Source organism: Cervus elaphus, chromosome 24 (assembly GCF_910594005.1).
Source record: "Cervus elaphus chromosome 24, mCerEla1.1, whole genome shotgun sequence".
Lineage (NCBI taxonomy): Eukaryota > Metazoa > Chordata > Mammalia > Artiodactyla > Cervidae > Cervus > Cervus elaphus.
This window is the reverse complement of record NC_057838.1, coordinates 60,225,860-60,253,305: the sequence shown is the minus strand read 5'-3', so window position 1 is coordinate 60,253,305 and position 27,446 is coordinate 60,225,860. Positions and strand designations below refer to the sequence as shown.

Below are 27,446 nucleotides of genomic sequence, written 5' to 3'. Positions count from 1 at the left end.
CAGCTTGTCCTCTACAGAGATGATCCCTTTTTCTTCACTGAGGTTCCTCTCACGTAATTCTCTAAATATGCTTTTGTTATTTTCAAATCTTCCTTAAGAGTCAATTGCTTCCTGTTGTTTAGAGGCAGCCCAGAGGAAACAACTTTTGAAAAGCAAAACTGACTAATCGATTCACCTACTGATGGGCTTTTTGGGGTTTGTGAGCTGGTTATAGCATCTTTATCCCAGTGTTAATGTGTTGTGTACATACAAGCCTTCTGAAGTGTTTGAAACTGCTGCCAGATCCTGGTAAGAACTCAGGAAATCCACAAATGAGGAGTAGCTTCCCCAAAGCAGTGAAGCAGTCTGTCTGTCTGCCTTACACAGGGCACAGACAGATGCCCACTGTGGGCCACAGTTAGCAGAATGTGGTAGATTTGGGGTCCTCCTTTCGATGTAACTGAGAGTGTGAGATTTGTTACCTAGGATGCCTAATCAAATACAGAGTGAGGAGTTAGAAATAGATGGAGTAGAGCGGAAGTGTAAGAGATGCTCTTGCAGTCCGCCCTTTCCTTTAACCCTGTAAAGAAGAGGCAATTTAATAATATTAGGGTTCAGTAAAGCTAGATATATATGGCTTCTTGGGTAAACCAGATATAACCTGTTGAAGAAACTAGCCCAGATATGATGTTATAAAGAAGGGGGAAAAAAGAGTTAAAAGGGAGCAGTCACAGCTTTGTGGAGCATGTAGTGCATCTTATTTGTATGTTTATAATAGGATGCTGTTAGGAAACATGAGGGCCGTGTGTCTGATCCCTTTTTACAAGTCCTAACAAAGGAAGCTGTATTTCTTCCCATTTTGTTGATGATAATGGAGGGTATGGGACACCTGAAGGCAGTGCCCAGAGAGGAAAAAAAAGAGGACTTTTCCTCCTGTCCAGCATAGTCTCAGATGCTTTGGGAAGTCCACATAACTTGCCAGGAGTGAGCTTCAGGAACACGTATAAAGGTTGTGCTTCTCAGGCTCAGGTTCTCCTTTGTTGAGGTTCAGACCTTTTGTCTGTAGGATTGCTTAACACCCAGTGCCCATGGCCCCCACTTCTTTTGTTTTTGAGGAGAAGAGGCTTTGAGGCAACATTACTGTCAGTTTTCTGGGCAGGTGACTGGCCTACCCCAGGAATGGTCCCCCTGTCTGTCAGGCTGTGGAGCAGAGGGGAGCCTTAGTCCTTCTGTTAAATCCCTGCATGGGTGTTCTCCCTTCACAGTGCAGGTAGAGCTTTAGGAATCTGACCCTCTTGACTCTTGCTTTTGTGAGTAGTCCCTCCTCTGTACTTTTGAATTATGAGCTCATCTTCCATAAGGCTTTATCTTGGTGGTCCTGGTTGAGGTATATCCAAGAGATGTTTTCCATTTACTTCTAGGCAAAGCAGAAGCATCCCTTGCTTGGGACCACTTTAGTTTTGGTTAATTTCTTGGACCATGTAAGTAAGTAAGTAAGTAAGTATGTATGTATTTCAACCTCAAACTGGTTTGAGGGCAGGCTTCTAGTTACAGACTCCCATTGGATATCTTTTTTTCTCCCTCCAGCCTAAATTGACACAAGATTTTGTGTTGTCTTCTGTGTTGGTGGTTAGATTCCGCCCCCCCCCCCCCCCCCCGCCCGCCCCCCACCCCAGACCACTCTTTCATGAGAGTATGTATAGAGGTCTCAGTCCCTTCTTTTCAGCTTCTTTGAGCCCAGGGTATTATCTCTGTGTCTCCTTGCTCCCCCTACCCCCCCTACAAGATCGGTACCCTCCTCTTCACCTAGGACTGCTGTAGTGAGAGATCTCATGATTTCTTGTGGTTTCAGGTTGCCTCTCATTGTTGGTTCTTGGGGGTTTCTCTTACTTGTTTTGTGGGAATAGTTGTGCATGTAGAATGGATGCTGATTATAATTTTCTCCATATTTCTAGATGTTTCACAGTGAGAAAATTGCAGGATCTCCCCCACTGCCAAGGGGCCAAGCAGGATGTCCTTGTCCAACTTGGTAGATGTACTTTGCTCATTGTGTTGCACTCTTATTGGTTTCCACCAGATGGTTTCTAGGGCTGTTGACCTGAAATCTTCCTCTGGTGCAGTCCTGCACTCGAGACTCTGGTATACCCAGTAGTCAAGCACTCACTCTCAGTTAATCATTTCTTTTTTCAGATAATTTTATGGGCTTTTGCTGCAAAAGTAGAATCAGCAGGGAAGCTATAAAATGGCACACTTAGTCTTGGTTTGTGTTCTTTCTGAAATTTGAAATGGCGTGCATTTCACAGTTCTTGATCAAGATAACAGCAGCACTAATGGTATTTAAAACTGCGTAGGTTCTTTCCATCCTTCTTTGTGAGTGGCATCTTTTAGAAGCCAAGTTCAAAATGTATAATTATTTTTAAAAATGTCAACATTTTATTTACTCTAAAGACTAAAATACAGCTTGTATTAATTTAATACTAGTATCAGGTCAAAAATCTAACTAGAGGCCTGCGTACTTTGTCAGATCCACACTGGTACAGAAATAATGACATGGACTTCACTAAGAGCAGAACTATCTTAAACGGGGACTTTTGAATGTGAAGAGGCCCACCTATCAGAAGTGTTTGTTATGGAAGCCAGTGTTTTTATTTTTAGTTAATGGAGAGATGATGAGGAGAGTGTGGAAATGGCTGTGATGTAGGGTGTTCAGTACTTTTCTCTGTTAGCATGGCCAAGTGGCAGCCTCTAACCCTGGGTTTAGAATGTTCTGCAGATGAGCCATTGACTTAGCTGGGCCTTTTGTTCAGCCTCACTGTTATGTAACAATGAGTTGCACTCCTTTTTCTTGTGTTTTGTGGTGAGCAGGAGAGAGGATTAGCTCACTATCCGGTCATTTTTCTGTTAATCACCCCCTTCTCTTTCGGGGGCATTTTCATTTTGGCTGCAGTGTGGGGGCAATGTCCACTTGAGAATAGGTCACAAGAATATTTAATGACCACTTGTTGACTGAGTGACCAGAAGATTGGAACTTTATTCACCTTCTTTCCCAAATGCAGGCCTGGAAACCCTGTCCTTGAGATTTGGCAGTTGGCTCTAGGTGTTCCACTTTTATTCTTGTCTCTCAGTCATCTAGATTGTTCTCGGATGGTGGTGGCCGGCATTCTTCACTCTCGGTCACCTAGATTGTTCTTGGATGGTGGTGGCCAACTATTGTAAGTTGGCAGTTGGCATAGTGAGTGCTGATGAGGCGGAAGTTTGAGGTTTAATTCCAGAGTTCAGCCTCACCCTGGTTTGAGAGAAGCCATGCTGCCCAGACTGTACTGTTAACTGGACGAGGGTAATGAGTGTCCTTGGGTACTCGATGTGTTTAGGGCAGATGTTTAACCTAATTAGGGGAGAAAAATGTATCGTAAATTTCTTGATGGGACAATAATGTCATTATTCATTTTTGTATTAGGGACGTGATTTTAAATTATGATTAGGTTTGATTAGGTATTTGTTATTTATTCAAATGCTACAGACATCTTTGATGTCCAGCAATGACATTTTTGTTGTTTCTGTTTTGGATTCTTATGGCTTCTTGCTCTACATCTAAATTTACCTTTTAGAGGCATGTATTTATATCACCCCCACTGTGCCTGGCACAGTGTCTTTATCATAGGAGATGCCTAAGCTTTGGCCTGAATGAATTGCTAGCCCTTCTGCTTTTCCCTTTGACCATTCTATCTCCAAATAACTATCGGTCACTTTTTCCTTTTAAATATTTCTTTAAGCTTTTATTTCATTTCAGCCTTTGCCCTTCATCCCCACTATCATGACAATATCTCCTCGCCATAATGTCACTGTGTGAATTATTTTGTTCTCTTCATTATATCACCTCTCATTTGGTAGATTGAAGTTTGGTCTTGTCTCCATGGAATAGCATCTTTATCTGAAGAGTGACCGGAGGCACACAACAGGCATGTGCACTCACACAGGTCAGCTTCCAGTCTCTGACACATGGCCCTTCTTCCCAATGGTTAGTATCCATTGGTTTCTGCTTACAGAAGGGAGGTTTTCCTGTGGGTTCTCTTGTTATTTGCAAAATCTATAGCCTGAATCTGCCCAGACTGCATGTGCTTTTCCCCAGAGACATTATCAGTTCAGTTCAGTTCAGTCACTCAGTCGTGTGTGACTCTTTGCGACCCCATGAATTGCAGCACGCCAGGCCTCCCTGTCCATCACCAACTCTCAGAGTCTACCCAAACCCATGTCCATCGAGTCGGTGATGCCATCCAGCCATCTCATCCTCTGTCGTCCCCTTCTCCTCCTGCCCCCAATCCTTCCCAGCATTAGAGTCTTTTCCAATTGAGTCACCTCTTCGCATAAGGTGGCCAAAGTATTGGAGTTTCAGCTTCAACATCAGTCCTTCCAATGAACACCCAGCACTGATCTCCTTTAGGATGGACTGGTTGGATCTCCTTGCAGTCCAAGGGACTCTCAAGAGTCTTCTCCAACACCACAGTTCAAAAGCATCAATTCTTCTTCACAGTCCAACTCTCACATTCATACATGACTACTGGGAAAACCATAGCCTTGACTAGACGGACCTTTGTTGGCAAAGTAGTTAGAAGAAGCCTTTTTCCTACTTTACTGTACTGGCTTTAGGTCAGATGCACGCTTTCTTTCCCACTTACCTTTGCTAATATTTGGATGTCACTGGTTTCTGCGGTGTTTATGTCCAGTGTTAGACTAGAGACGAGACTTACAGTGCAAATTTATTTAGGTTATCTGTGATTCAGTGGTGTGAATCTTAAACTACATATATTTACAGTGTTGTAGAGAGAGGGAGGGTGTGTGTGTCTGTGTCTGTGTGTCTGTGTGTGTAAGAGCCTAAGAACTGGGCACATAACCTTAGCCATAAAGTACCAGTGAAACACGTAATTCAGACTGATTACATAAGTCTCCTTAGAAATAGTTCTGAACTGGGCCACCTCTACACATAGAGGAAGGGCAAGCTGGCGCATCCAGTTTCTCCCTGCCTGTGGGGTGCTGTTTGTTTATGCCATTGATTAGCCCTAGAGCCTTCCAGGGGGAACCCAAGTGAGATTTGCCTCAGAGATAGTTCCAGTTGTTGGCTAGGCTCAGGGGAAGAGGGAGCGATGCCTGCCCCCCAGCGAGAGGACATACTGTCTGTTCCTGAGGATCCTAGGGGGCTAATTAGTCTTTTTAACCCTAAGTTATTGTGTCTTAAAGGAAAGGAAGTTTGTTACTAATTTTCTAAGGAGAATAGTTAGCTAGGTAATCTTGTCAAATCTGTACTTTGAAATAAGATATTTTTGTATTTGTTAAGTGTTTAAATCTGGAGAACCAGGAATAGACGATTTTATTCTCTTCCTTATTAACTGTCTTTTAAAAGGTTATTTGTTTAGTTTTACCCCTAAATGCTTGATTGTATATTTCCTAAAGACACTTTCTTCTGTAACCACAAAACAGTCCTCACAGTCAGGAAATAAAATACTGATACACTACTGTTATCTAATCCATAGTCCATATTCAGTTGCATCAACTATTGTTCTCAATACTGGCTCTTATAGCTATTTTCTTCCCCAGGTCCAAGACCTAATCCAGGATCCCATGTTGCATGCAGTCTTCTTTAATCTGAGACAGTCCTTAGAGAATTATTTTACATATATGGTGAGATGTACACCGTTAGTCCTAGGATGCTCTCAGTTCTCACATTCCGATCCCGACTTCCCCGTGCACCCTAGAGAAAGGTGGTACCACCTTCAGAGTAAAGGGATTGTGTTTGAGTGCAACTCTTTAGTGTAATTCAATTCTTCCACATTTTCATAGCTGCTGACAGGTTTGGTTGTCTAAGTGGGTATGTTGGCCAAGGGAGGGAGACAGGTGATGATTAGACTCTGTATGTATTTTTGTTTATTTTTCTGTGTGCTTAGTCACTCAGTCGTGTCCAACTTTTTGCGACCCCATGGACTGTAGCCCACCAGGCTCCTCTACCCATGAGGATTCTCCCAGCAAGAATACTGGAGTGGATTGCCATGCCCTCCTGCAGGGGATCTTCCCAACCTAGGGATCGAACCCAGGTCTCCCACATTGCAGGTGGATTCTTCACCGTCTAAGCTACCAGGGAAGCCCTTATTTTTCTATGCGTATTTTAAATTGCTTAGGTCATTAAATGATCCTCCTTGGTTCCACTCAGTTTTTCCTGATTCTCAGAATCAGTTTTTATTATTCAGTGAAAATGCGGAATGTGGTGTTGATAACAGGTTTGGTTTTATCTATGGTTCTTTTTTTCCTTTGTTCTTTGAGGGGTGAACTCACTATGGATTCCCGTTTACAAATTCGTGTATCATGTAATTACTAATCTAAGTCAACTGGGAAAGTGACATTTAGTTGTTTAAAGATACAGGTTACCTATTGCATTGCAGTAAATGCCACACTTTATTTTTGCACGTGGAAAGTCAAGAAATAATGCATTTTTAAATTTTCTGTTGCTCTTTGCAGATATAAGTTCTTGTGATTTGTCACTTACAAGTCTTTGTGACCCTGAGATGTTTCCCAGCACCAATAACCACTCTCTGATTCATTCTCTGGATCCCAGCTTGGTGTTCAGCAGTTCAGTTTCCATGCTAACTACTCAGAGTTAGTGCAGACTCTACAGGTTGAGGACGCAGTCCCACAGAACTGAGCCTGCTTCACATACCGGTCACAAGTCCTTGACTGACTGACTATAAGTCAGAGGTTCCTATGAGCCCCTCTTTAGGTTCAAAAATTTGCAAGAATGATTCATAACTCAAGAATATACACATGTTTACTGGCTTATTGTAAAGGGTACAACTCAAGAAGAGCTGAACGGAAGCGAAGCGTAGGGCAAGGTGTGGGGGGCGTGTTCCCGTGCTTCAGTGCCCTTTCGAGGTGTCGCCCTTCCAGCCTCGATGTGTTCACTGACCCAGAAGCCCTCTGGCTGTCAGTGTTCAGGGGCTTTTATAGAATTTCATCTCCAGCTCCCTGCCCCCATCTTGGAGTTTGGTGGGTAAGGCTGAAAGTTCCTTCTGGTCGTTTGGTCTTACTGCTGGCCAGTCCCATCCTGAGGCTTTCTAGGGATCCCACTCTAGAAATTCACTTACCTAAATTCAGGTCTGGTCAAAAGGGGCTCGGTATGAATAACAAAAGACACTCCTGTCTTTTTTGGGTTTTGGGAGCTCTGTGCTGGGAACCTGGGGCAAAGACCAAACGTAGTTTTGTATTGTCGCATAGACACCATAAGGTGTCTACCCCTGACTAGTATTACCATTCATTTTAGAACTGTGAGAAGTGGAACCAGAAGAGTTTACCTATGTCATTATGGAGCTAAGTGCACAGAGTGCCCATGTCACTGACAAAGCCAAAGTGGAAAAACTTGAGTAGCTGTAGAAATACAGTTTGTGAGTACATACCGCAAAATAATAGTCATGCATTAGAAATTTTATTTATAGTAGATACCAATGTAGGGAAAACCACAGTATACAGCCTGTATATGAGATAGGTATAACTTTTTAAAAATAAATGATTATTGAAAATCTAAAGTGATCAGCATCAATTCAGAAAATTAGTGGCTATATTATGGAAGGATTCAGGTAAGGGTCCCTGCTGTAGTCTTATTTGTAAAAGCTCTGATTTGTTGAAATGCTGCTTGGATAGAGCTTTTCAGGATTGTGTCTGGTGGGTAGATTGACTAGATACAGAGATGTCTTTACCAGAATTTATGCTGAATGTTTGCAGGCCTGTGAAGGGTGAATGAACCATCCCTCCCTCTGTACAGCTTATGCTTGTCTGGGTTTGAAGCCCCCAGACTGAGCTCTGTGGCTTTGTGATAGATTTCTTAGAAAGGGAAGAGTCTTAGGAGAGGGAGGGGTCTCAGAGGGCTCAGGGAAGAGGCTGGTGAGAGGAGTGGAGTCAATTGTGGTGGGACATCAAGCATGATTTGGCTTCTCTCCAAGCCTCTTCAGTCTCACCATCCAGTAGATAAACCTCACTTGCTTTTAGGTTGATCTGAACTGGGCTGGCTTAGGCTCCAGGGAGCCTAGGGTAAGTGGGCCATCCATGCCCCTGCCAAGTTGGTCCTTATCTCTGAAATCCCTGTTTTAAGTTAGAGCTATGTGGAAAGAGATAACAGGGCTCACGAGTTGAATGGTAACATATTTAGCCAGAATTGCATTTATTCTTGCCTCATCCCCTGCATTTAGAGATCCAGGGATCTTTTTTTTTTTTTTTACCACCCTCAGATTACACAGATCTGATGTTTTAACATATGTGGAGTGCGTGTGTGTGAGAGAGGGACTCTTTTCAGAACCCACACTTCTCTGGGGAGCAGTGTCTGTGTCACACAGGCTTCTCATAGCCAAATCTGTCATCCCTATTTTAGCTCCTGTCTTCCCAGTTCAATTGTTTATTCTCTTTCTCTTTCTCTCTCTCCCCCTCCCTTCCCCCTTCCCTCCTTTCACCACCCCCTCCTTTTTTTTCAGCTGACTCCATGGAGAATGAAATGAATCTTTCATTTGCTCCCCTCAGCAGTGGCCTTCTAGGGCTTAACTCCTACTTATTCAAAACTCCTGGGACTGACTCTTGCAGGGATGTGCTTCTCAGTAACTTCTTGGATGAAGGGCATAAGCCAAGGGGGATTTACGAGGAGGGCAGTGTACCTCAGCCCTTGGCTGTTTTAAAGGGAGTGTGGATAGCAGAGATTCAGTGGTAAAAGTGAAAATTTGACTTTGCAAATGTAGTATTGGTCTTCCCTGGTGGCTCAGCTGTAAAGAATCCGCCTGCTATGCAGGAGACTTGTAGGAGACACAGGTTTGATCCCTGGGTCAGGAACATCCTCATGAGTAGGAAATGGCAGCCCACTCCCGAAGTCTTACCTGAGATATCCTATGGACAGAGGAGCCTGGTGAGCTGCAGTCCGTGGGGCCGCAAACAGTCAGACACAGTGAAGTGACTAAGCAACAATGTAGTATTAACTTCAGTTACTGAGGAAATTTGCCCCTTAATGATTAATTATATTTATAAAGTAACCTGTCTGTATAATTTTTATATATCAGATTAATTTTTGTTTTTTATTTAAATATGGAAGATTTATAATGTTCATGTAATGTGGTTCTCTGCATGTTATGTTTTTCCTTAAAGCCAGTTTTTCTCTTTGTGATACCTGAAAACGTGGGGGAGAAGACCACGTTTAGAATAGCAGGTATTAGAATAGCAGGTCTCAAACTTTTTGCTCTTAGGATCCTTTTATACTCTTAAAAATTATTAAAGACCTCAGAGTGCTTTACTGGTCAATATTTGTTGTATTAGAAACTAAAGCTGAGAAATAAAATGTATTAATTCATTCTAAAATAATACAATAATTATATATTAACATAAATAACCTTTTAAATGAAAAATAGCTATTTTCCAAAACAAATTAGAAGAGTAGAATTGTTTAACATGTTCAAAAATTTGAAAATGTCTGGTTGAATCAAGACAGCTGGGTTCTCAGATCTGGTTCTGCATTTGTTCTGTTGCGACTTACTGTTTTGTTGTTGACTTTTTATATTATTGAAGTACATGAAGAATGTAGTTAGAAAAGACAGGAGTGTTTTAACATCCTTTTCATATAATTGTGGGTATTTGTTAGTATTATACCAAAACTCTGGTAGTTTCTTCAAGCTTAATTGTTACAGAGAGCTTGAAACCGTATCAAGAAACTTTTTGTATTGTTTTCATTGAAATCCATTGGTCTGTCTTGCACTTTGAATGGCTGTTTAACCCATGCAGGAATTTGACTTTGTTAAAGGGTGTCGAGGACCCTCAGGGGTTCCAGGACCACCCTTTAAGAACTGCTGTCATAGAATTTGGAAGGGGTCTTAAAGATGAATCAGGCCCATCTCTCTTCTCTCTGGAGTAAGAGGGTTTGTGGAAGACGCTCTGGGAGGATAACGCAGTGCGTTGCCGGCGAGCTGAGGCTGGCCTTCAGGCCTCTTCACACGCGGCTCCAGAGCCTCTGTCATGCTTGGGGCTGGCCTCACTTGCATTGCCTTTTGGGAGAGTTGTCTCCTGTGGCCCGGTTCCTTGGAGGCCTGGGTGTGTTTGTTCATCTTTCTTTCTTTCTTTTGTCTTAATTGCTGAAAGTCTCATTTGAGTTCCAAAAAACATATTTCGATCTCTGTCAGTTTAGCTTCTGTGACTGCTTATGTGTATTAAATATGTTTTAAAGTAACTGAAAGATAAGCAAAAGACATTTGGGCTGCATGGAATTTTGAAGTACACGTTAGATTTTCATCTTGCACAGGAAAGGTGTTTTGAAATAACTTTAAAGATCCACAGTCGATCTCTCACAGCAGATTGAAGAATCTTGTAATAGATATCCAGAAAGTTCTATATGTGAACTGAACTCTCTTCTCCTCTTCTTTGATTCTTTGACTAATAGGTTTCTTTGAAGGGCTGTTGCTTCAAGTTTTGGGCTGAATGTTTGCTTGCTCTGAAAACTTCCCTCCCCTTGTATGTTAGCATAAATGCATGGTTTTGTTTATATTCTTAATGGAGAAAAGATGTGAGTGGCACTTGCTGTTAAATTGCTTTGAGAGCACTTGAGGAAATTTAATATTACCCAAGGTCACCAAAATTAATGAGGATATGGCAGTTGGGAATGGATTATTTTATTCAAAGGCAAGATCAGGATGCTGCTGAGGACCACTAAGATGTCTCTGGAATTTCACCAGCTACCTGGTGAAGCCGTGTGTGTTTGCAGTTTTCAGTGTGAACTCTCCAGGCATGGTCAGCTTTGTGAACAAAGGCTGTGAGTGTGTGTGTGTATGTTTATTTCCTTCTGTGTATCTCCCCGCCAAGGGTGTGTCTGAGGGCTGTGCCCACATGATTAATTCCACTGATTCTTGGTCAGGCAGCACTTTACAGACAGGTGTCTTTGTCTTTGAATTTAGCAGGGCAGAAAACCCTCTTCCTTCACTCTCAAGGTTGCTGAGAGAGGCTCACTGGGATTGACTGTGTGTTTCTTCATAATTAGAGCCTCTTTTTAGCAAACCCAGTATGATGTTGTTCAGTCACTCAGTCATGTCCGACTCTCTGTGACCCCATAGACTGCAGCACGCCAGGCTTCCCTGTCCTTCACTATCTCCTGGAGTTTGCTCAGACTCATGTCCATTGAGTCAGTGATGTCATCCAACCATCTCATCCTCTGCTGCCTTCTTCTTTTGCCTTCAGTCTTTCCAGCATCAGGGTCTTTTCCAGTGAGTCAGTTCTTCACATCAGGTGGCCAAAGTATTGAAGCTTCATCTTCAACATCATTCTGTCCAGTGAATATTCAGGGTTGATATGTTTTAGGTTTGACTGGTTTGATCTCCTTGATGTCCAAGGGACTTTCAGGAGTCTTCTCCAACCCACAGTTTGAAAGCAAACCCAATATATTAAACTATAAAGGTTAACATATTATTTAGGGATTGAATATTTACCTATCAGAGTGGTTCTGTTGGGAGTTCCTTTAAATAGCTCGTTCTCCAGTTTCATTAAAATAGAATTTGATTCCCAGAGTTTGCTCGTAGGAATAACAGGTCATTTTTAAGGTGCAGCAACACCCAAGTCACCCTCCTAGTATGTCTGTGTCTTAGAAGCAGAGCTCCTCTTCACTGAAGATTGAAGCAGTGTGTCTCATGGGATGAGGAGCAAATGGGGAAATGCATTTTTTTCCTTATCAATTTTTTTTCTCATGTCTATATTCCACTGTATTTATGTACCACAGCTTCTTTATCCATTCATCTGTCGATGGTCATCTAGGTTGCTTCTATGGTCTAGCTATTGTAAATAGTGCTGCAGTGAACATTGGGGAACATGTGTCTTTTTCAGTTTTGGTTTCCTCAGGGTATATGCCTAGTAGTGGGATTGCTGGGTCATATGGTGGTTTTATTCCTAGTTTTTTAAGGAATATCCATACCATCTTCCATAGTGGCTGTATCAATTTACATCCCCTACCGGCAATGCAAGAAGGTTCCCTTTTCTCCACACCCTCTCCAGCATTTATTGTTTGTAGACTTTTTGATGATCACCTTTCTAACTGGTGTGAGGTGGTATCTCATGGTAGTTTTGATTTGCATTTCTCTGATAATGAGCAATGTTGAGCACTTTTTCATGTGTTTGTTAGCCATCTGTACGTCTTCTTTGGAGAAATGTCTTTTTAGGTCTTTTTCCCACTTTTGCTTGGATTGTTTGTTTTTCTGGTATTGAGTTGTATGAGCTGCTTATATATTTTGGAAATTAATTCTTTGTCAGTTGTTTCACTTGGTATTATTTTCTCCCATTCTGAGGGTTGTCTTTTCACCTTGTTTGTAGTTTCCTTTGCTGTACAAAAGCTTTTAAGTTTAACTAGATCCCACTTATTTATTTTTGTTTTTATTTCCATTACTCTAAGAGGTGGGTCATAGAAGATCTTGATTTGATTTATGTTGAGTGTTCTGCCTATGTTTTCCTCAAGAGTCTTATAGTTTCTGGTCTTACATTTAGGTCTTTAATCCATTTTGAGTTTATCTTTGTGTATGACATTAGGAAGTGTTCTAATTTCATTCTTTTGCACATAGCTTTCCAGTTTTCCTAGCGCCACATATTGAAGAGGCTATCTTTGCCCCATTGTATACTCTTGCCTCCTTTGTCAAAAATAAGGTACCCATAGGTGTGTGGGTGTATCTTGCCTATCTTGTTCCATTGGTCTGTATTTCTGTTTTTATGCCAGTACCATGCTGTCTTGATGACTGTAGCTTTGTAGTATAGTCTGAGGTCAGGAAGGTTGATTCCTCCAGCTCCATTCTTCTTTCTCAAGACTTCTTTGGCTATTTGGGGTCTTTTGTGTTTCTATATGAATTGTGAAATTTTTTATTCTGAAAAAATGAAAGTGAGTCTTCCCTGGTGGCTCAGAGGGTAAAGCATCTGCCTGCAATACAGGAGACCTTGGTTCGATCCCTGGGTCGGGAAGATCCCCTGGAGAAGGAAATGGCAACCCACTCCAGTATTCTTGCCTGGAGAATCCCATGAATGGAAGAGCCTGCTAGGCTATAGTCCACAGGGTCTCAAAGAGTTGGACACGGCTGAGCGACTTTACTTTCACTTTTCACTTGTGCATTGAATCTGTAGATTACATTTGGTAGTATAGTCATTTTCACAATATTGATTTTCCTGCCCAGGAACATGGACTCTCTCTCGATCTGTTTATGTCGTCTTTGATTTCTTTCATCAATGTCTTATAATTTTTCATATACAGGTCTTTTGTCTCCTTAGGTAGGTTTATTCCTGGATATTTTATTCTTTTTGTTGCATTGGTGAATGGGATTGATTCCTTAATTTCTCTTCGTGGTTTTTCATTGTTAGTATATAGGAATGCAGTGATTTCTGTGTATTGACCTTGTATCCCATAACTTTGCTAAATTCACTGATTAGCTCTAGTAATTTTCTGATAGTTTCTTTTGGGTTTTTTATGTATAGTATCATGTCATCTGCAAACAGAGTTTTACTTTTTCTTTTCCAATTTGGAATTCCTTTTATTTCTTTTTCTTCTCTAGTTGCCATAGCTAGGACTTCCAAAACTATGTTGAATAATAGTGGTGATAATGGACACCCTTGTCTTGTTCCTGAAGTTAGAGGAAATGCTCTTAGTTTTTCACCATTGAGAATAATGTTTTCTGTGGGCTGATCATATATGGCCTTTACTATGTTAAGGTAGGTTCCTTCTGTGCCCATTTTTTGAAGCATTTTTATCACAAATGGGTGTTGAATTTTGTTGAAGGCTTTTTCTGCATCTGTTGAGATCATGTGTTTATTTTTCAATTTGTTAATATGGTGTATCACAGTGATTGATTTGTGTATATTGAAGAATCCTTGCATCCCTGAAATAAACCTGACATGATCATGGTATATGAGCTTTTTAATGTGTTGTTGAATTCTGTTTGCTAGAATTTTGTTGAGGATTTTTGCATCTATATTCATCAGTGATACTGGCCTGTAATTTTCTTTTTTGTGTGTTGTCTTTGCCTAGTTTTGGTATCAGGGTGATTGTGGCCTTGTAGAATGAGTTTGGAATTGTTTGGAAGGCAGATTCTTAACCACAGGCCCAGGCCCACCAGGAAAGTGCCCAAGAGCTAATTTTTAAAATCAGAGCTGCCTTCTCTGTGTTCTGAAAGGCTATGCCACATGGAAGTGTGCGTGTCGGGGCGGAGCCCCTTAGAGACAAAGTGCAGTTGACCGTGCTGCTGCCTGCAGGATCAGCTTTTCCTCTGCCATTTTCCCTTTGTTGCTTTTTTGAAGGTGATCAGTAACAGCCAAACCTGCCCCTTAAGTAGTTAGTGTGGCTCTGAAGAGCTGAGAAAAGACTTCACTGTGTTGTCTTTGTAAAGAAATTTAGTGGCCTGTAGAAGGGAGGGAAAGAGAAAAACCAAATTTGGTGGGACTTAAGAAAGCCATTACTTTCCAGTTTCTTCTCTGACATGGGCATCTGATGGCCTGGGTACTATTTTAAAAGTGTCCTCTTTTTTAAAACAGTTTTGAGAAGGGGGCTGGACCAATGTCTTTCATAGTCTTAAAAACATATGTGGTGGTTGAATGTTTAATTGATGTTTGCTGCTTGTCTGTCAGGAGCTTGGGGCTGAGGTGGTTTTAAAGATGTTTGTTAACTGTGGGTTTGCAGGAAGCTTTTCATTGTTATTGCTTAACCTCTAAGTGATTGTCATTTTTCCATCACCACACAGTTTCTTTTGTAAAATGCCAGAAATTCAGATTACCTAAAGGTACTTGCTAATTAAAAATTGTTCTCTAAAAGCCACTCCATGATCAGCCAGACACACTGTAAGCAAAACAAGTTGCCTCACGCCGTGTAGAGTGAACTAGGGGTGTATGCTGATTGTGAGCGTGCGCTTCCGAACAGAGCAGTTGCTGATGAATTATCATTATACTGATATTCAGAAATAGATTTCACTTCTAAACCTGCTGATATTTAATTGGTTTACTACTTCCTTTTTCAAACCTAATGAACTAAAGCATAGGTTTCCCTCAGAGACTTGGAATTTGCCTTGTCAGTGAATGGTAGCTCAGCATTAGTTATATTAATGTGTATTTGTGGGTCACTTTTCTTCCCTGTACTTTAATGCCCTTTGTGAATGTTTTTGCAAGTGTGTTATTAATGCAAAAATTTGAATTCTATTACTAAACCATCCACAGCTGCTCTTTGCTTTTGTTGTCTTCGGAGGCTAAGTATGTGACCGGTCAGGGTGCACACACTCGTTATTCCTGCGCTTTTTAACTGAGCAGTCTTAAATTCTGGTTTTCCAAAATTCTAAAGGATCCAGTTTGCTTTGTTTTGTTTCTGTTTCTATTCGGGGGAGCATAAAAGTTCTGTTTCAAATTGTGTCTGAACTTTAAGAGATTCCAGGTCTAGAATAGTATTTGTGTTGAATAATTAAGATATTTGTGTTTCTTTTTTTTTTTTAATTTTGGGAAATGGGAGGAATTTTAGGATGACCCGATTCTGGATGTGGTTGTCTACAGCTGTTTGTCTTATGAAAACTTATTTATCTTGTGCCCTTCTTCCCCACATGTTGTTACAAAAAATTTGAAATGTACCAAAAACTGGAAAGAACTGGTGAATCTTCACATTAATATTTTGCTGTATTTGCTGTATCACAAAACAGCTAGCTTTCTCTTTATCCTGTTTCTCTTCTTTTCACTCAAGAAGAAAGGACTTTTGCTAATAGTGAAATGGAGAGAGAGAGGTGGACAAACATGCACAGTGCCTGACACATACTAAATATAATAGAACAAACAGATTGGCATGACAGAGTGAATGTGAATAGGAATGATTTGAATAGGACATGCTTCTAGCTCTAGGATACAAAGAAACCGCTCCCAGCTAAATCCCTGCCACTAGGGGCTTACTGTTGGGTCAGGAGGTGAGAAACCAAAGAAGGCAAACACTTTGCCAAGTAACTCATATGAAGCCTTCAGTGAAGGTCAGCCTGGTCAGCATGGCTACTGGAGTTCAGAAGAGGGAACATGATCCCTGAGGACTGGAGCAGTGGACAAAGGCTTCTTGGAAGAAATGGAGCTGGAACTGGGCCACGAACTAGGGCAGAGCCCAAGAGCTGAACTGTGGGCGCCAGGCCTTCTGAGGCTTCCTACCTCCTCGGGAAGGGACAGTGTGATGAGCAGTCAGTTACCCGTAAGCACTGTATTTAGGTGGTGGGAGAATGGACCATCTTCCTTGTAGTGCTCCAAGATAGGGCCTACTCATTCCCTGAGCACTCCCAGTTACTCCAGGACCTCACCTTTGCTGCTCATTCTGCCTGGACACAGTCCCTGCAGATGTCTGTCCAGCTCTCTGTTTCTTCTGGTCTCTGCTCAGTGAGAACTTTCCTATCCCCGTTCCCTGCCACACTATATAAAATAACAGCTGCTTCTGGCACACACCACCTTCTGACATAGTTTTCTCTCCTTTGTACTGTGTCCCCAAAGCCTGAGTGCTTGCGATTATATACACATGTATATGTATCTACAGAGATGTAAAGAGTAGGTGCTCAGTTCAGTTCAGCTCAGTCGCTCAGTTCGTGTCTGACTCTTTGCGACCCCATGGACTGCAGCACGCCAGGCCTCCCTGTCCATCACCAACTCCCAGAGTTTACTCAAACTCATGTCTATTGAGTTGGTGATGCCATCCAACCATCTCATCCTCTGTCATCCCCATCTCCTGCTCTCAATCTTTCCCAGCATCAGGGTCTTTTCAAATGAGTCAGCTTTTTACATCAGGTGGCCAAAGTTTTGGAGTTTCAGCTTCAGCATCAGTCCTTCCAGTGAACATTCAGAACTGATTTCCTTTAGGATGGACTGGTTGGATCTCCTTGCAGTCCAAGGGACTCTCAAAAGTGTTCTACAACGCCACAGTTCAAAAGCATCAATTCTTCGGTGCTCAGCTTTCTTTATAGTCCAACTCTCACATCCATACATGACTACTGGAAAAACCGTAGCCTTGACTTGAGTTGGTGCTCAGGAAGCAGTTAATGCATGAAGGAATGAACCAGTGGAGATTCTGAAGTGTATAGGGTGTTTGGACAAGAAAGTACCTTACAGGGACCAGACAAGCAGGTAAGAGAGGCTTGAGCCGGGCAGAGTCACCACAGTGTGTCTCAGGGCCAGCGTCCTGTGGGGAAGGTTGAGGTTTTAGGTATGCTTAGCTCCCTACCTAACCAGGGTATTCATCCTTGACATTTTCTCTTTGAAAAATGTGTGTTTCTAAGTGAAACCTTTGGTGATTCTGCTGCCTCTTGTCCTCCTCCCAGGACCCCTGCAGTGGACCATGAGACGGTAATGTCCACTGAGGACCTCTGGGAGCCATGTCAGACGAATCCGCCTCAGGGAGCGACCCAGACCTGGACCCAGACGTGGAGCTGGAGGATGCGGAAGAGGAGGAGGAGGAGGAGGCGGAGGTGGCAGTGGAGGAGCATGGCAGGGATGACGGGGAAGACCTGCTGGATGGTGAGTGCCTCTCGTGAGCGACAGAGGTTGCTTCCCTTTTCTCCGTTAAAATTTTTGCTGAGACAGCTTGGTGTTTGCAGTTGGATTTCTCAGGTCATCCATCGTGAGAAGGCAGAGTCTGAAAAACAGCGACAATGAACCCATATGCTCTTCCCCAGGAAATGAATTGTTCCTCTACATAAGCTTCACTGTGGTGCTGGAGGGACCTTTAGCCCTCACCTCGTCTTTGGCCATGTGCACACATAGGTCCCCACATTTGAGAGTGGAGCGTACTTGTTCAAGTCGTGGAGGGAGTCAGTGGCAGAGTTCCTGTGGTGAGACTTTGTGGTCTGGTGACCACAGACCCATCAGGGGATAACTGTGAGTTACCTGTGAATTTCCTCAGTTATATTCACAATTCTGCTTCTGTGAACATGAGGACGTTATTTGGGGAGAGGTTCCTAGATGGGTTCACAACTCAGAGAGCTTACCCTGTCTCCTGCAGTGCTGGTCTGCCTCTCAGCCACTTCAGGCAACTATAAATTGCTCCAGTGGGGAGAGAACTGCCCCTGTGTAGCTGCTAGACCCCTGCTGGACTCCTCTTTGGTTTGCTTGGCTCACCCTTTCTTTATTCCCAACTTGTTGAAGTGGCATTAGACTTTTTCTTTCATCATTAGTCTAGTGTTAGGTCATCTGACCAGCTTCTCAATTAATTCTAGCCTTTCATGGCACAGGAGTTAGTTGTTTGTAAGCTTCCTGTTATCCTAGGAATAAAATTTGCCTTTTTATAACACAGCAGTATTCATTTATAACACACCAGAAATTGCACTAGATTGTCATTCCTTGGACCTGCTGGAGCCTGGTGAAGATGCACTCCTGTCATTCTCCAGATTCCAGGGGAATAAACATCTTTCCTTTTTCTTTGTTGATGTTAATGTCTTTAGTTCTCACTCATCCTAACAACTGCCATATGGTTCAGGGATCAATTTTCTGTCACGTAAACTGTTGAGAAGTCTCTGCCCCATTTCCAGTTTACTTATGGCAGGCAAATTACCATTTTACTCCCTGCCCTCACCCGGACAGCATCTTTTGCTATCCACTGCTAGCCTGTTCCATTCGAGTCTCCTCACCACTAGTTTTATAGTTCCTGTCCATAAAGTAGTATGAGGAGAAATAACCGAAGATAGTGATGTATGGGTATACCATTAGACTGTTTTGCTTGCCTCTCATGGTTCTTAAGATGGCATTAGAATCCCTAGGTATCTGCATCACTTTTTGCTTTTATATCATTTGGTTTCTCAAAATTATGTTTTCAGGCACCTCTAGAACTCTCATCAGGTTTAGACTGGGTTTTAGATACTGCCAGTGAGTATAATGGATATATACACACTGTTTTCCCTCTTGGCTTCTTGGATTCCTTTTCTCCTGGTCAGATTCTTAATTATTTAAAAATTGTATGGTATGAATTTGAGGACTTTACTATTATTTATTTAAAAGTGGCAAGAATTTAATTGTGATTTGTCTCATAATAATGTACTTATACATATACATAATACATATACATAATACATAATTACTTATAATAATGTACTGTAATTGGAGTTTTTAAAAAAGAAAATGTATTTCTTGATGAAATAACTTTTTAAAATTTTGAAATGATTTCTTTTTATTGCTTATGAATTTCAGAGTGAGTAAGAAAAAGTTTCCATAGGTACTTTCTCCTTCTTTGGCCCCATTAGGGTATCTCACTTCTTGGAATTTGATTCAAGCACAGTTTTTTTTTTTTTAACTTTTTGTTTTGTATTGGTGTATAGCCGATTAACCCGATTAACGATGTAATAGTTTCAGGTCAACATGGAAGGAACCCAGCCATACATACACATGTATCCATTTTCCCCCAAACCGCTCTCCCATCCAGGCTGCCACATACAATTGAGCAGAGTTCCTTGCAAGCACCATTTTTACTTTTCAATGTAGTGTTAGAACACTACAACCCTACCCTCCCACCCCCCACCCCTGCTCCCCGGAAATAAAAATGATACTTCTGCTACTTGTGACATCTCTGCCACTGTTTCAGTTCTTACAGCTTTTCTGGTCTTCTCATCTTGAACACTCTGTGCAGTTGTGCTAAAACATCCAAGACCTGCCTATTTTCTTCAGTCTTGCCTTTGCTTCCTTGGCTTGCTGGTTATCCTGCAGTTCTAATGGGCAGAGCAGCCAGCGATTCTAAAATTAGGAATAGCTATGAATAGTCTAGTCTTAGCTGGTGTAGTGTGATGTGGCCCTTTTGTTTTCTTAGAACAGTTTTTCTCAACCTGGGTTGATTTTACCTCCCGGGGGACAGTTTACAGTCTGAAGACATTTTTGGCTGTCACGACTCCTGGGGGTGGGGGAGGAATGCTCCTGGCATATGTGGGTAGAAGTAAGCCGTCCTGCTGACGGCCCTGCACTGCATAGAACAGCTCCCTGCCACACTGTTATCTGGCCCCAGACGTCAACAGTGCTGCAGCTGAGATACCCTTTCAGAAAGGAAACTGTTACTACAGCCCTTTCTATTTGAAGTGTTTCACTTTGACAGTACTTCCTTATAGTTTACACAAACATCTGAACTATCCTACTAACCTTTTCAAAGAACTGCCTTCTGGCTTTGGTGATCCTCTATATTATGTTTGTTTTCTTTGTAATTTCTATTTTAGAATATTCTCCTACATCTTTGGGATTTATTTTGCATTACTTTCAAGCTTCTTAAGATTATGCTTAGCTCATTTCAGCATTTTTTTCCTAGTAGCACTTAAAACTAAATTTCTAAGTACTACTTTAGATCCATCCCCTCAGAAGCATTTTGAAATGTTTTGTCTTATTGGTTATTTTAGTAATCCTGTGTGTTAAGTAGGGTGGGTGCATTTTACAGATGAGAAAACTGAGGCTCAGAAAGGCATTGTGCCTTGCTCAATGTAATTAGTAAGAAAATGGCAAAGCTGGGCCTTTGGTTTCCAAGGTGGTGTGCCTGTTTCAAACCCATGCTGCTTCTGAGACCATAGATTCATATAATTCCCTGCCTGTGATGTGTTGGCTTTCTTTCTTAATGAGTGCTTTGAGGGAGGAAGTTGGTGATATTGTTGATCAGAGATGAGAGGACAATTAGAAATAATGGCATGAATAAAGGGAAAGCATGGCATGTGGTAGAGAATGATGAGCTCTCTTACTTGGTGTAGCACTGAGCACTTTAGGAGGATGACCGGAGTAAGACTGGGGTCATGACCTGTGGTCAGATCATGAAGGAATCTAGATTTGTTTTAGAGGCAACATGGAACTGATGGAGGTTTTTACTGAGGGAGCATTCATTAGACCTTTTATTTTAGGAATGTTATTCCAGCAGTATACAACAGAGATGGTCTGCAGATCAAGAAAACCAGTTAGGTCTATGATGGAGCTTTATGGGAAGGGTCAGTGAGGGTTTGAACTTTTGAGTCAGTTGATCTGCACCTGAGGAATACAAAGTCAGATTTGTTGCAGTGGGATTTATATGACTTGGTGACTTATTGGTTATGTGGGGCAGATTGAAGATGGACTAAGTAAAGCCTGGGAGGATTATGAAACCTTTGCAAAGATGGAAGGAACAGAATAGTGAGTGAATGGGGGAGTTAAGAGATATTTTTAGCTTTGCTACATTTAAGTTGGAGCATTGTCTACCCCTTGATACTGACCTACCAAAGCTGACTCGTGAGACATTAGTCTGAGAACTGGCTGTGATAGAACATGGTGGCTTTGGCTATTGGGGAACAGCTTCATGATTTTGTCTTCAAAAAAGTGGGGAAGAAGATAGTGCTTTCTGTTCACAACAGGTGAGGGGACCTGTGGCATGTTGTGAGACGTTTTGGATTGGCGTGTCATTCCTGTTTTTCTTTTCTATATTCTTTTAGAATGATGGGGAAAGTTAGAGGTCAGCTCTTTTGGGGGTCTGTCATTATTAGAGGCAGAGGTTCAAAACCCGCTCTGTCTGGAAGTTGGCTTTCCTTGTACAATGGTTTTTCTGGCTCAGTATTTTCTTCTAGCTGAGCGTGAGCTCTAATCTCTTGATCCAGATAAGGTGCTTAGAAATATTTAGATGAAGGAAACTCCTAGAATTATCTGGCCTTTACCAAAAGAGATTTGTTTTCAGTTACTACTTAATGTGTGTTGCATTTGATGTGAGAGTGTGGCGTGAGTGATACATGATACATTTTCATTTACCTGTGTTTTGCTGGTTGATTTGCTGGTTCATTTGTCTTTCTCAATGTCACTCTACCCTTTAAGCCTACAGTAGATTCTTCCTTTCATATACTTGACAACTGTAGGTAATAGAGCATCTAGACCAAGGAATAGTTCCAAGGGTCTGTCTGTGCAAATGGTAAAAATCCTAACCTCATTTCCCCTAAGTAGTTTCTTATCTCCTTGCAGTAGGGAGACAGGGAGAAAAATAGCAGGAAACCTGGGCCTAAATGTACAGTAAAGGTTGGGGGGTGGGGGAGATTCTTAGAATTTAATATGTTCATTTAGTAAGAACTTCATGTATTTCTCATTGATATTCATCTGGATTCGATTCTTGGTTTCCCTCCAAATTTTCAGTTGTTCTCCAGGTGTACAACAATCTTAGTTAATAATGAGATTCCCCTCCCCCACCAGTCCATTTAGGTTACCCTTATTCTTATGGAATATTTATTACAAGGAAAAACCAGATGTCCCATTTCTTTTCCTCCGGTACTTTTTTGCTTCATTAGTTGTGCTGGTTTCTCTGCTATTTTCTCAGTTTTCTGGTAGGAGAACTGGGACCTCCACCACCCTTTTCTTCTGAGAGCCCTCTGCTCATCCAAGCTGTTTGGCCTGTGAACAACCTTGTTCAGCTAAGACAAGAGTAGGATTTTTTTTAATAGGAATTTCATTGTAAAACCCAAGGCCCAGTCAAAAACTACAGACTTAAACCATTTACTGGCTATGCTAGGAATGATTGCTTACCAAGGAGTTTTATTTCCAGACTTGGTTCCTTAGGTTGTGGAAGGAATACTAGGAGTTTGTGGAGCTTCACTATAAACATGACAGACCTTGCTGGAGTGTCAGTTTTATTGGGAAGTTAGTGGAGGAGTGTCAGGGCTTGGGGGTTCAGTACTTTGGTATGGATTGAAAAAAATTTTTTTATATAATGAAAATCTGGGCATAGAAATCAGTATTCACATGAAGTTTTAAGATAAAATTAGATTTTCTTCAAATAAATTTGAGAGTGGAGTTTGAATGCTTTGGATGGTGCCCTAAGGGATAAGAACATTTTCTGTGGGAATTCAGGACTCCTCAGCAGAAAACTTGGAGAAGTCCTAGTTTATTTAAGTGAGTCAGGATCTGGATACAGACTGATTTGATGGGCACATCTCTTTGGAACATAGGCCTTTTTTTTTTTTTCCCCATTTCATTCTATTCTTGTCTATTTTACATGGCGTATCAGGATACTAGTTTCCTCGAACAGCAGCTAGATGTGTGACATGCTTAGTGCCTTCTGGAACCTGCTTCATAGCCATCTTATTGACAGAAAGCTAGCCTCCCAGATGTCAACTTTGACCCCCTTCACCTTGCACCACAGGGTAAGGAAAACTGATCTCCTTCTCAACCCCTGCGTCTCTTAGTCTCCTGCAGGGAGTTTGACTTGTGCTGTTTCTCTCACCCCCTTCTATTTGTCCTCTTTGCTTGCAGTATAAAGAATCAGGGGTAAAGTATCCTAGGCACAGGGCCAGGGCAAAGGCCCTGGGGTGGGAACAACTCTGCTTGTTTAGACTCAGGAAAGTGGAGGCTTTGGTGGCTAGAGGACAGAGAGCAAAGGGCAGAGTGGTCTGGGGTGAGCTAGGTAGGGGCTTGAGCATGTAAGGCCAGTGGTGGTGGTTCGAGATATACCTGGAACCCTGGGTTTATTTGCTTGAGTACTGACAGCTGCTATTTCAGACTCACGCTGTGAATCCCAAGCATGTCAGTAATCACCAGCAGTCTGCAGGCAGAGTCTTGCAGCTGGAAGTGAAAGAAGTGTAGGGAACCTCGAGAGTTTTAAACTAAGATCAGAGTGGGCGGCTTTTGTGTCATGAAGAATGGCACTTGGGAGGAAGATTCGCAGCAATCTAACGGGAATCCTAGCCAATGTTTTCTCCCTCCCGTGGAAGCCCCCAGGGCCCTTCACAAGGAGCATAGGTTATGGAGGTTGTAGTTTTCACTGTTTATTATGGCCTTTCTGTCACATTAGACATCCCTATTTTGAGCCTAGATTTCTTTCTCTTCTAAGAATAGTTTTAAGTAAATGTTATGAACCCTGTGATTGTCTCATATCCTAGATCCTTCTTCAAAGAGTGTGTCTGGAGTTGGATAATATTTCAAAATCTGTGATGCCCAACTGCTTGTTGACTTTACTGTTTAACAATAAATTTCTGATTATTAGTAATATGAACCTATTAATTAAATTTTGGAAATTTAGGACATTATAAAGAATATAAAAATCACACACAATTCTATCAGCCAGAGATAGTAAGAATATTGATATCTTATTTTTCAGTTATTTTTCTCTTCAGATGTATATTTCTACAAAGCTGGAATCCCATTGCATTTTTTTTTTTTTTGCATGTGCCATTCAAAATTTTTCAAAACCAGAATTGTTTCATAATTCCATGGCATTTCATTTTTACTTTTCTAAGTTTTTATTTTAAAAAATAAAAGTAAAAAGATCAGTTGTTACCAGAGGTTTGAAGGCGAGGAGGGATGAATCTGTGGAGCACGGAGGATTTTTCGGGCAGTAAAACTGCTCTGTATGGTCTACCATGGTGGATACATGTCATTACACATTTGTCCAACATCAAGAGTGAACCCTAATGTAAACTGTGGCCTCTGGGTGACACGGATGTGTCAGTATAGGTTCATTGTAGCAGAGGTACTACTGTGTTGGGGAGGATTAGTAATGAGGGAGGCTTATGTGTGGGGCCTTATTCTGTGAGATGGGAGCCATTGCAGGGTTTGAACAGAGGAATGATCACTGGTTGATGTGTAGGGAACAGACTGTTACAGAGATGAGGGCAACATCAGGGAGACCAGTTAGGAAGATATTGCAAAATTCAAGGCAGGAAGGATGATGGCTTGGTGGAGTTGGTAGAAGTAGTTGGATTCTGGGTATGTTTTGAAGATGGAGTCAAGAGAATTGGTTAATGAAATAGATATAGACTGTGTCAGAGTAAGAGGGGAGCTAGGGATGGATTCCAAGTTTTTATTGAACTAGTTGAAGATGCCATTTTCTAAGGTTAGGAAGATCAGGGGCAAGGCACAGATTGAGGACAGACAGGAGTTTGGTTTTGGAGAAACATGTTAAGTTTGACATGTCTTATGCCTCCAAGTTGAAATGTCCACAGGTCAGTTAGACTATTAAGTTGAAATTCAGAGGAGAACTCTATGTTGGATATTAAAAAAAAAAAAGTGGGGCATATCTGTATATGAATGGTACCTAAATCACAGGAAAGGATAAGATTATTTCAGGAATAAGAGAAATGATCTGAGCAACTAAGCACTTGACAACAGAAGTGGGGAGGAAATGAGGATGATTGAGAAGAGAAGACTGAAAAGAAATGGCCACTGAAGTAGTAGAAGACCCAAGAGAAAATGTTATGGGATCCAGATAGAAAAAAAAAAATCATTTCAAGGAGGAAGTGATCAATTGTGTTAGATAAGGCAACCAATGGTCCTAGTAATATGAGGACTAAGAATTGACATTGGATTTAGCATTGTGGGGGTCCTTGTGCCCTAATAATCAATTTCAGTGCAGTGATAGGGGCTCAGACCAGAACAGGAGGAGAACGGGTTTTATCTTTTAAACTTACTTTTTGCCAGTGGGTCTGATCAGGTTGGGAAGGAGAAACTGATGGTGCAGGAGAGACAGGTGGCAGTCCATACTGGCTAAAGCCAAGCTGTCAGTGTGGTCTTGGGAAGCCTTTGCCGCAGCACTCTAGTGTGTGATAGAGAGGAGCACCCCACCAGGCAAAGCAGTCTTCATCTACACCTCTGTGATCCTGGGAAAGTCCTTGCTGAGCCTTTAGGTTCTCTTCCAAAAAATGAAAAGTTTGCAACCTGAATTCTAGATCTGTTGTTCTCTTATTCTGGATGAAGACGGGGAAGGGAAGGCATGTTTTTAGGAACAAAGAGGAATCACTGAAATAGAGAAAAGGGCTGTGCATCAGCCTATGGGAGCAGTTAGACCATGCAACTGAGTGCACCAAAACAGACAAGACAGTGTTAATAGAACATTCTATTGCATTTCAGCGTTTTGTTCTCAACATAGATGACGAGCAGCATTCCTTAAATTACAGATTCAAGCCAGATCTTTTTTTTTTTTTTTTTAGCTGCAGTACATGACTTGTGGGATTTTAGTTCCCAGATCAGGGGTCAAACCTGCACCCCCTGCAGTGGAAACACCAAGTCCCAACCACTGGACCGCCAGGGAAGTCCCTCAAGCTAGATCTTTGTATTCTGTATTTCTATCTTCCTTTTCTTCCCCAGAAGCGTGTCACTTTTGTCGGAGAAGACTTGGATATCTGTTGTTGGACTGATTTTTCAGCATAGCTTGTGTCAGTATTTAGATGACCTCCGTGTTAGAAATGAAGCAGTGCTGATTTTGGTGCTTGTTGCTGTCCTTCCTTTCTGTGTGCTAGGCTTAGGGACACAAAGGGGCAGAGAGCTTGAGCGTGCTGGGGGCGGGGCTGTTTTGTAAACCTGCATTAGGAAAACATGTCAGACCTTGACCCTGTTGTTCAGAGTGATTTTGTAGGGCCTTTAACATTCCTTCCCCTCAATCCAAGGGCTTGGGGGAGGGGGGGCGGTATCTGATTGTGGTTTTAATTTGCATTTTCCTAATTACTTCAGGTGTTGAGCTCTTTTCCACATGCTTACGATCATTTTCACTTTTGTAAAGTGCCTGAACCCATGTTTTCTACCATTTTTCTTTCTTTCACAAATTTCTTAGTTGGTTTATAGGAATTTTTTATATCTGGTTGTCTTTTTGATATATACACATGACACACCTTCCCCATTTATATTGCCTGGTTTTTCACTCTCTTAGTTGTGTATTTTTTGCAGTCTTATAATCTTTTTTAAATTGTATTTTTGATCTGTAGATGCTTTAATTTTAATGAAGTCAAATTTATCATTTTTTCCCCTTTTTGTTTTGTGCTTTGTATAAGAAATAGTTGTCTGCCCCAAGGTCATGAAGATATTCTCCTGTTGTCTTCTAGACGTTTCATGTTTACCGTCACATTTAAGTCTCGGATACATCTGGAATTGATTTCTGTGTGGTATGAGTTAGAGCCACGCTTCATTCACCCCATCCCCCACCAATATGGTTAATTGATCTACTCTGCATTAGAGTTTTGTGTTATTCTTTGTTGTAAATCAAGGCACAGTACATATGTGACTCCTTCTGAACTCTGTTTTCTTCTTTTATAACTTTAAGGGGAATGGGAGTACAGGGGGAATTGTGCAGGGTGGTGGCTAAGAGCAGGGACTCTGGAGCCAGATCAGCCACCTGAGTTCAAACTAATAGCTTTGTGAAGGAAGTTTTTTTTCATCTGTACAATGGGAAGATTTGTAGTATCTTGTATTTACCATTTTGAGGACTGAATGAGTAATATTGGTAACATGAATAAATCTAGCCAAAAGATAAGAAGCATTGCAGGTAGGCTGGGCCCCAGTGCTTCTGGGAGCAGAGCCAGTGACCAGCACCGTTTTAGATGGACTTGGGTATGACGGGACATGGGGTGGGGTGCATATCTAGCAGACTCACCACAGACCTGTGCTGGAACTACAGTTATTCCCCAGTTACCGTGCCTGCCCCGACTTCAGAGTTACCCAGTAACCCTCTGGAAGAGAAGGTTTTTCAGTATTTTTTTAATCATCTCGTGAAG

General features: G+C 41.7%; 1 protein-coding gene across 1 annotated transcript in view; it reads left to right on the top strand.

The window, feature by feature from the left end:
• The window catches only part of RAD54L2 (RAD54 like 2), an 89,973-nt gene that overhangs the window by 19,689 nt on the left and 42,838 nt on the right, over positions 1-27,446 (top strand). The window contains exon 2 of the mRNA XM_043885372.1: positions 17,322-17,517. Coding sequence (XP_043741307.1) covers positions 17,376-17,517 — 142 coding nt within the window. The 5' untranslated portion in view covers positions 17,322-17,375. The remainder of the gene's footprint in view (positions 1-17,321; positions 17,518-27,446) is intronic.